General features: G+C 36.8%; 1 protein-coding gene across 1 annotated transcript; it reads left to right on the top strand.

Moving 5' to 3' along the window:
* Positions 1-110: 110 nt before the first annotated feature.
* Positions 111-8782, top strand: chst14 (carbohydrate (N-acetylgalactosamine 4-0) sulfotransferase 14). The gene is made up of 3 exons (XM_051874771.1): positions 111-668; positions 2142-2530; positions 7237-8782. Exons 2-3 carry the CDS (start codon positions 2258-2260, stop codon positions 8062-8064), a joined length of 1101 nt encoding a protein of 366 aa, XP_051730731.1. The 5' UTR covers positions 111-668; positions 2142-2257; the 3' UTR covers positions 8065-8782.
* Positions 8783-9288: the final 506 nt, after the last annotated feature.

The following is a 9288-nucleotide window of genomic DNA, read 5'->3' as shown; positions in this document are numbered from 1 at the left end:
TTCTTCTTGTAATTAATTGTTGATTCTAAAGCAGATAGTTGTCCATTCACACCAAGAACGTTAAAGAGATAGTTCACCCAAAAATGAAAATTTGATGTTTATCTGCTTACCCCCAGGGCAACTCCAACCATTGCGGTCTGCCAGTCATATAATGCATGGCAATGGGAACTCCATCTATAAGAGTCAAAAAAACATGCACAGACAAATCCAAATTGATGTCCTAAGACATGAAACGATAACCGAACAGTATTTATATCATTTTTTTTACCTCTAATACACCACTAATGCACTCTGATGCCGGAAGTGATCGCTTGCACTCATTGACATATACACGCGAGAGATCACTTCCGTCATCAGAGTGCATTCAGACCTCACCAACCGGATGCTGAAGGCAGCACATAGTGGTGTATTAGAGGTAAAAAATTATATAAATACTGTTCAGTTTCTCGCACAAACCGATCGTTTCGTGTCTTAGGACATCAATGTGTCATCACGAGCCGCAGGGTTTAATTTGGATTTGTCTGTGCATGTTTTTTTTTTACTCTTATAGATGGAGTTCCCATTGACAATGCATTATACGACTGACAGACCGCAATGGTTGGAGTTAAAATTCATCATTTGTGTTCTACTGAAGAAACAAAGTCACCTACATCTTGGATGCCTTGGGGGTAAGCAGATAAACATCAAATTTTCATTTTTGGGTGAACTATCCCTTTAACTATAACGATAACGATATTAGCGTCCAGACCAAAAGACCATACTAATGTTTCTATTGTTCATCTGTTGAAAAAAAAAAAATCGCCCTGAAAGTGAATGTTGTTCTTCTGTGTTGTTATCGTCATAGTTGTGGTGTGGACTTTCCGATTACACAGAGGATGAAAATGGCAACAATAAATATAAAGTTTTAATAATAGTTCTGATTCTATTATAATAGGGAAGTCCACACTATAATGATAATGACAGAGAAGAATGACATCACTGGAACCATTTCAGAACTTTTTTTTTTTTTTCAGCTTATGAACGATAGTTTACAGCCAATCAGAATCCACCTGACTAGTACGTGCTTGAGCATTTAGTCACCATGAAATCAAAATTGACAATTCTTATTTTTTATGGAATATTGCAGTATTTATAATGATTTATCCACACATCATTCTTTTTTTTTTAAATGTATGTGCCCTAGTAACATTTAATCAAAATAACTTCCCCTTCCTGTTGCAAGGACATCTCTTCTCTGATGACGTGTTTACTGGTGCCAGGGCAGGACTCGCTTGCATCAATAACGACAATGATCCAATCAATTCCCGAAGGACAAAATCAAGTCCTGCCCTTGTTCAAGAAGCCGTTTCACTGGGATATACGTCACAATAGTGAAGAAAAAACGACTACAACATCCATTTTAAGCGGTAAACGCAACTGCAGTGTGTACTTAAAATAAACAATGTTCGTTGATGTGGACACTAATGTAGTTTTTGTTATGATTTTTTTTTTTTTTACAGAATGTTGTTTATTATAAATAAGTTATACATGCACATCATTAGGCTATTTTTTATTTTATTTTATTTAAATTCACGTGCACTCCTAATCTTTAATCAAAAACTTCCTTGGTGTGATTGGATTGGTGAGTTTTTTTTAAGGTCCTGAGATGATTGGTTAGCGTTCCACACGCAAAACGCCACAGTTTTTGTTGCATAGCAACGTTAAGCGGAAGAATTTACCTAATAAAACGTTTAAATAAAAATTCCCTAATATTTTTAATATATAGTAACCGTTTATGTAAGCAATAATCTGTAAATAGTCACGTCTAAAGAAAGTTTTTAGAACGTTTCTACATTCACAATGCAGCGCACTTCTTACAGCGTTTTTTTTTTCTTTTCTTTTAAACGGTGTTTCACTTAAATATGTAACTTTACAGCAGCTGAGGAGCTACTTTTCTGCGCTTTTTGTAGTTAACAAAGCAGTTAACAACGGAGATGTTGGAACTAGTCACCACTGTGATGAAATTTTAAGCGCCTCCGGCTCCACTAGTGGGAAGTTATGACTAGTTTCCCCCCGAAATCAGCCTCCCCACCCCCATAACGCAATACTCCATTTCCCATCATGCTCTCTCTTGAAAAGCTTTTTTTTCTTCTTCTTCTCAGCGCTATCTGAAATCAGATGTTGTTTGGCTGCTTCACTGAAGCGATGGATGTTAATCTTTCGGTATTCTGAGTCACTGAGCCTCGATAACCGGACTCTTTTATGCATGTGATTCACTATGCCGCCTCGCAAGAAGGAGTACGGGATTAAACGAGCGAGCGGATCCCTGGTCCACTTCAGACCGCCCGTGAGTGCGACCACCGCGCGCCGACACTCCGCCGTCGTTCCTTCGGTGCTGACGTTCGCCGTGATCGTGGCATCCGGAGGCCTGTTGCTAATGATAGAGAAGGGAATGCTGAACAGCGTGCAGACTCCGCCGCCACGAGCCAACGGGAAGAAAGTGGAGTACCGAATGAGGAATAGCGACGCAGCTGTGGACGTGGAGTCTCAGGTAACTTAATGTAGACGAACAGAGACTCAAGTTTGTTAGATTGTGAATAAACAGTGACGTATTTTGTGAAATGCATAAATATTTTTGTACGTTTGCATGTAGTAATCATACTTTCTTTGAGTTTCGCGAGTCTGGATATTAAGGAATTTCAACGATAACTCGGGCTGCGTCTCAAAACCTAACGAGCTGCCTACCTAGACATTGGGGGATGGCGGTTTTGAGACAGCTTAGCTATATATACACAGTCAAGATACTTTATAAAAAGTTTGTTGTTTCATTTGAAACGATAGATACACTTTTAAAAATGACAAGTATGATACAAATGGACTAAAGTTAGTTTTTCTGTTAAAATCCCAAATGAATCCTAAAGTGTTGAAGTGGTCTTTATCTGCTAGTGCACTACTATTGAGTAATTGGACAGAAAAGAGTGCAATTCATGGGAAATAAAAACATTCAAGACACTAGTCTAGCCAATGTGTAATCCTCTCAAGCCATTTGGATTGTCAAAATCTTTTCCTCTGGCATTATAGCAGTTTCTTCCTGTACTGTAACTCCTGGACAGTTGAGTAAAAGTAGTGATTTTAAGGCGTAAAATCCGGTTAATGCTATTTATATCCTATTAATCCTATTATTCTGTCCTATTATTACTCATCTGGAGGATAAGATGGATTTGGTTAAGCTTAGCATGTGGAAAACATTGATGGAACAGAGAAACTCCATATTTCACTCCAGAAAATATTAAACAGCTGCTTACCTTCAAGCCAAGATATGAAATAGAAACTTGGGGCCAATTCTTTGAAGTTAAGATTCCTGCTGTGCTCTTGACAGAAGAGTACAATCACATGACATTTCAGCTACCTCCTCTGTTCTCGCTCAAGCGCTGATATGAAACCTAGACTTTTAGATTGTGTAATGCTGATTAGAGTAACCAGAGGATATTGTAAAATTGTTATACATATTGTATTCAATACTTATAATAATTTTAATGTTGTTGCTTTTTTTTTTTTTTTTCAAAATGGCAACTGAACACTTTAAGTGTCATTCGTATATTTTGCAACATTTTTAATGTTTTCTTGTTGTGCTTGTATCCTAAAAATTATTAATGAATAAGCCTGATGTTTGGCCATCCAGAATGTCAAGAGTAAATGTAATTTTGTTCAATAACATGTTGGTATACACAACATCACAGAACAACTTAAGTAATTAGAGAGCACAGACTATTTTATTAATAATTACATGATTCTCAGAAAATATTGCTTTCTGATCGGTCAGTCGCGGCATTCGGTGGTCAGGTATTTCTTAAAAGAGTGCAACAGTCAGTGCCCGACCAGTTTTTTTAGTGGCCTTGGTTCCAAAATTTTTTCCCATTTAGTGATTTTAAATATTATCTTTATTAAAAGAGTTATAAGCAATTAACCAAACCAACCAACTACAAGTTAAATCACAATACAAACTTTGATTTGAAGGAAAAAAGTATTTGAAAGTCGGATAAAAAGATAAAGGTACAAAACTGTACTTAAAGGGTTAGTTCACCCAAAAATGAAAATTCTGTCATTAATTACTCACCCTCGTGCCGTTTTACACCCGTAAGACCTTCGTTGATCTTCGGAACACAAATTAAGATATTTTTGATTAAATCCGATGGCTCCGTGAGGCCTACATAGGGAGCAATGACATTTCCTCTCTCAAGATCCATTAATGTACTAAAAACATATTTAAATCAGTTCATGTGAGTACAGTGGTTCAATATTAATATTATAAAGCGACGAGAATATTTTTGGTGCGCCAAAAAACAAAACAAAATAACGACTTATTTAGTGATGGCCGATTTCAAAACACTGCTTCAGGAAGATTCGGAGCGTTATGAATCAGCGTGTCGAATCATGATTCGGATCGCGTGTCAAACCGCAAAACTGCTGAAATCACGTGACTTTGGCGCTCCGAACTGCGGATTCGACACGACATTATGCTCCGAAGCTTCCAGACGCAGTGTTTTGAAATCGGCCATCACTAAATAATTCGTTATTTTTTTTTTTTTTTTTTTTTTGGCGCACCAAAAATATTCTCGTCACTTTATAATATTAATATTGAACCACTGTACTCACATGAACTGATTTATATGTTTTTAGTACCTTTATGGATCTTGAGAGAGGAAATGTCATTGGTCCCTATGTAGGCCTCACGGAGCCATCGGATCTAAACAAAAATATCTCAATTTGCGTTCCGAAGATTAACGAAGGTCTTACGGGTCTGGAACGCCATGAGCTTGAGTAATAAATGACAGAATTTTCATTTTTGGGTGAACTAACCCTTTAAAATCAAAATGGACCATTCTTTTTTTTTTACATAATGTTGTAGTGCACGTCGTTATTTTATTTTTTTTAATTCATATACCCTCGTAATCTTTAATCAAAAACTCCCCCTCGAAACAGCTTTTGTTCTTTTTATGACGTGTGTCTCGGCGGAGGGTGGGACTAAATATCCTCCACAGCCAACTACAAACTGGCATTCTGATCTGTCTTCATTTAGTTAGCAACGCCCAACTTCTATGATCCAAATAAATCCCAGAAGGACGAAATCAAATCCCGCCCTTTTTCTCATTCTAGAAGCCAGCCGTTTCACTCGGATATATGTCGCTATAGGGAAGAAAAGATAATGCAACTTCCGTTTCGTGACGACTTTAACGGCTTCAGTAAGGGAAAGAACTACAATCCAATGAAGCATTGTGAATGACAATCCAATTAAAAACTATAGAGAAATATAAAACTAAATCAGCATTTAAAGATGTTGATTATGTGTATAGAAACAATATATTTAAGTTTTTTGCAAAATGTGCACAAATATACAAATATTTAACCGTCCCACGGTCTCGATTGAGGCGTAGTGGAGACCGCGCTTTTTCTGTTACGGCTCCTGCACTCTGGAATGTGCTTCCATTATCTGTAAAATCCTCGTCTAGCATGGACATTTTTAAAAAGAACTTGAAGACCTACTTATTTTATCAAGCTTTCAGAGTTTGATTAGGTCAACTGTGAGTGACTGATGGCATGATTTTCTTGGTGTTATGTTTGGTTGTTATTTTATGTTTGTATTAATTTTATAATTATCTACTATTTATGGACAGCACTTTGGTCCATTTTTATGGTTTTGCAAGTGTTTTACAAATAAAAATTGAGTTGAGTTGAGTATTTAAGTAGATTGACTAGATAATGTCAGTTGCAGTGATTCATGGGAGTTGTTAATTTCTTTTGGCACGATTTGTTGAATTTCGAGCTAGGTAAGTCAGGCTCTGAGTCAAATAACGTTACTATACTTGCATGAAACAAGTTTAAACTAGGGATGGACATTTTAAAAAAAATATTGTATTCGAATATTTAGGCTCATAAAAACAAATTTTGATTATTTGTTTATTTAAATTAAGTTTAATGAGAAAGACACTATTTTTTAATAATGAATGCCCGGTTTCACAGGCAAAGCTTAAACTAATCCCATACTAAAATGCATGTTTGAACTGTTTTAACTGAAAGCATCTTGCACTGGCATATCTTAGAATATGTCAGTGCTATTGTTTAGTCTCAAGATGCACACCAGTAATGTTTTTTTTCTAAGGCATGTTTATAAAATCTACTTAAAGGGATAGTTCACCTCAAAATGAAAATTACCTTTTTCTTTACAAAGTGACATCGCCAACTACTGGCCTGGCATGCGTAATACAGCATTTTTAGTCGTTTTCGCGGATCCATGTGAACGGGGATCGTTTTGACAATGGTGTCATCTGTATGTGGGTTAGGGTTAAAGGGTTAAAGGGTTAGTTCACCCAAAAATGAAAAATAATGTCATTATTTTACAATAATGTTATTACTCACCCTCATGTCTTTCCAAACCTGTAAGGCCTTTGTTCATCTTCGGAACACAAATTAAGATATTTTTGTTGAAATCTGATGGCTCAATGAGGCCTCCATAGCCAGCAATGACATTTCCTCTCTCAAGATCCATTAATGTACTAAAAACATATTTAAATCAGTTCATGTGAGTACAGTGGTTCAATATTAATATTATAAAGCGACGAGAATATTTTTGGTGAGCCAAAAAAACCCAAAATAACGACTTATATAGTGATGGCCGATTTCAAAACACTGCTTCAGGAAGATTCGGAGCGTTATGAATCAGCTTGTCGAATCATGATTCGGATCGCATGTCAAACTGCTGAAATCACATGACTTTGGCGCTCCGAACCGCTGATTCGACACGCTGATTCATAATGCTTTTTGATGGCTATGGAGGCCTCACTGAGCCATCGGATTTCAACAAAAATATCTTAATTTGTGTTCCGAAGATGAAGGTCTTACGGGTGTGGAACGGCATGAGGGTGAGTAATAAATGACAGAATTTTCATTTTTGGGTGAACTAACCCTTTAAAATGCGAAGGAAAAAACATTTCCGATTTTAGTACATTGTTGTTTCCTTATATATAACTGTGAGTTTTAGTTTGCATGCTTAGGATTTATCATGGATTTACTGCATTTACGGCCAGCAAAGGAACATAGTATTAGTATTTTTATTTTTTGAATAATTATTACAGATCGAATATTAGACTATTCACTATTCATTAGACTATTAGACACACCCCTAGTTTAAACTAAATGAATGTGTGAGTTTTTATATATTTATTTTGTGCTAAAGTTATATATGCCTCTTTCCCCCAGATTGTACAGGAGATCCGTAATCGCACCATAAGATCGATGTGTGGTCAGAAGAACAGTCCTCACAGCGTGTGGTCTCTCAGTCCACTGCAGAGGAAGACTCTCCTCCAGCACATACTGGTGAATGATGAGCATCGCTTCCTGTACTGCTACGTCCCCAAAGTGGCCTGTTCCAACTGGAAACGAGTGTTGAAAGTAATGAGTGGTGCTCTAGCCAACGTGGACGTCAAAGTGAAGATGGACCATCGTGCTGATTTGCACTTCCTGTCTGACTTTTCGCCAGAAGAGATTCGTCATCGACTACGGCATTATTTTAAATTCATGTTTGTGCGGGAACCGATGGCCCGCTTGCTTTCTGCCTATCGGAACAAGTTTGGCGAAATTGAGGCATATCAGCGTAAATATGGTGCAGAGATTATACGGCGCTATAGAAAAGGCTACGCGAAGGATAAAAAAATAGCAGGAAATGACGTGACGTTCACAGAGTTTGTGCGTTATTTACTTGACGAAGACCCAGAGCGGATGAATGAACACTGGATGCCCATCTATAACCTGTGCCAACCCTGTGCCATAGAATATGACTTTATTGGCTCATATGAAAGCCTGGAGAGCGATGCGGCTTATGTTCTGGAACGTGTCGGAGCACCGCAACACATACGTTTTCCTGAGCGACAGACATGGTACAAACCCGTTACCAAGGAAACACTACATTATTACCTTTGTACTGTGCCACAGAAGTTTCTCAAAGAGCTTCTGCCCAAGTATATTTTGGACTTTTCTCTGTTTGGCTATCCTTTACCAAACACAACCACTGAATATTGTAGGCATTAACAAAGACATTGGGTTTACCTGGTTTGTAAAACTGTCTATAATCTTTCGTTATGTTAATATTTGAATACTTTTTTACAGTATTACCTGTACAGAATTGAAAATATATTTGAATAAAACCCTCAGTACAGAGTTTTTGAGAGCTATTTAAGTTCAAACCACTATTTAAAACTGTAAAAGCTCAATCAGCTATTTTTATAAATGAGATGCAGTAATATGTTCATATGAACGGGCATAAAATGAAAAACATTGTGCTGTGCGCAAGACTATCATGAGTTTTATATCAGTAAGCAGAGGCTTCCGCCATTCTCATTTGTCAATACAATATTAAAATTTTCATTGTTTTCCTTTCTAAATTTTGCTTTAATTACATAGATAATCATTGTTAATTCTGCTGTTACATGTATTGTAAGACGTTTTCTTTGTTGATGTGCTTAATCCTTTTACAAAAATGAAATGTGATGCTCAAATCGAGAAAATCATTTACAAAATAACTTTTGACACCATTCCTGTTTGTATGTAATGAATTGTGTTGCGAGTGAAGTGTTTTTATACGTCCAACAAATATTTCTGACCACAAACTTGAACGCTTCTCATCTGACACTTCCTCTGAAAAGATGTGGTTCTGAGTTGAATCCCTTAAGAGATTATAAAGAATGCAGTTTCACATCCAAAAGCAGAAGTACTGTGCAATGAGGAAATAAAAAATCTTTGAAACCTACAGGCTGGAATTCATCTGGTATTTTTTTCCTTGGACGTAGCATAATATTTATTCCATGTAAACATGGTTAGACTGATGTATTCAACTATCTGTTAGTGTCTCATGCATGACGCCATTCTAAAAACACAGTGCTAAAAAGTGGTTCAACCTTAATGTTTTGAAGCGATGAGAATACTTTTCGTGCACCAAAAAAACAAAATAACGGCTTTTCAACAATATCTAGTGATGGGCGATTTCAAAACACTGCTTCGCAGCTTTACAAATCTTTTGTTTTGAATCAGTGGTTCGGATCGTGTAAATGAAGCCTCGTTTACTGAAATCACATGACTTTGGCGCCCACGAACCACTGATTCAAAACAAAAGATTTGTAAAGCTGCGACGCAGTGTTTTGAAATCGCCCATCACTAGATATTGTTGAAAAGTCGTTATTTTGTTTTTTTGGCGCACAGAAAAATTAAGGTTGAACCACTGTAGTCACATGAACTGTTTTAAATATAACTTTAGTA

This window comes from Ctenopharyngodon idella, chromosome 20 (assembly GCF_019924925.1).
Source record: "Ctenopharyngodon idella isolate HZGC_01 chromosome 20, HZGC01, whole genome shotgun sequence".
Taxonomy (NCBI): Eukaryota; Metazoa; Chordata; class Actinopteri; order Cypriniformes; family Xenocyprididae; genus Ctenopharyngodon; species Ctenopharyngodon idella.
Note: the sequence above shows the minus strand (reverse complement) of the source record. Positions and strands in the feature narration are given on the sequence as shown.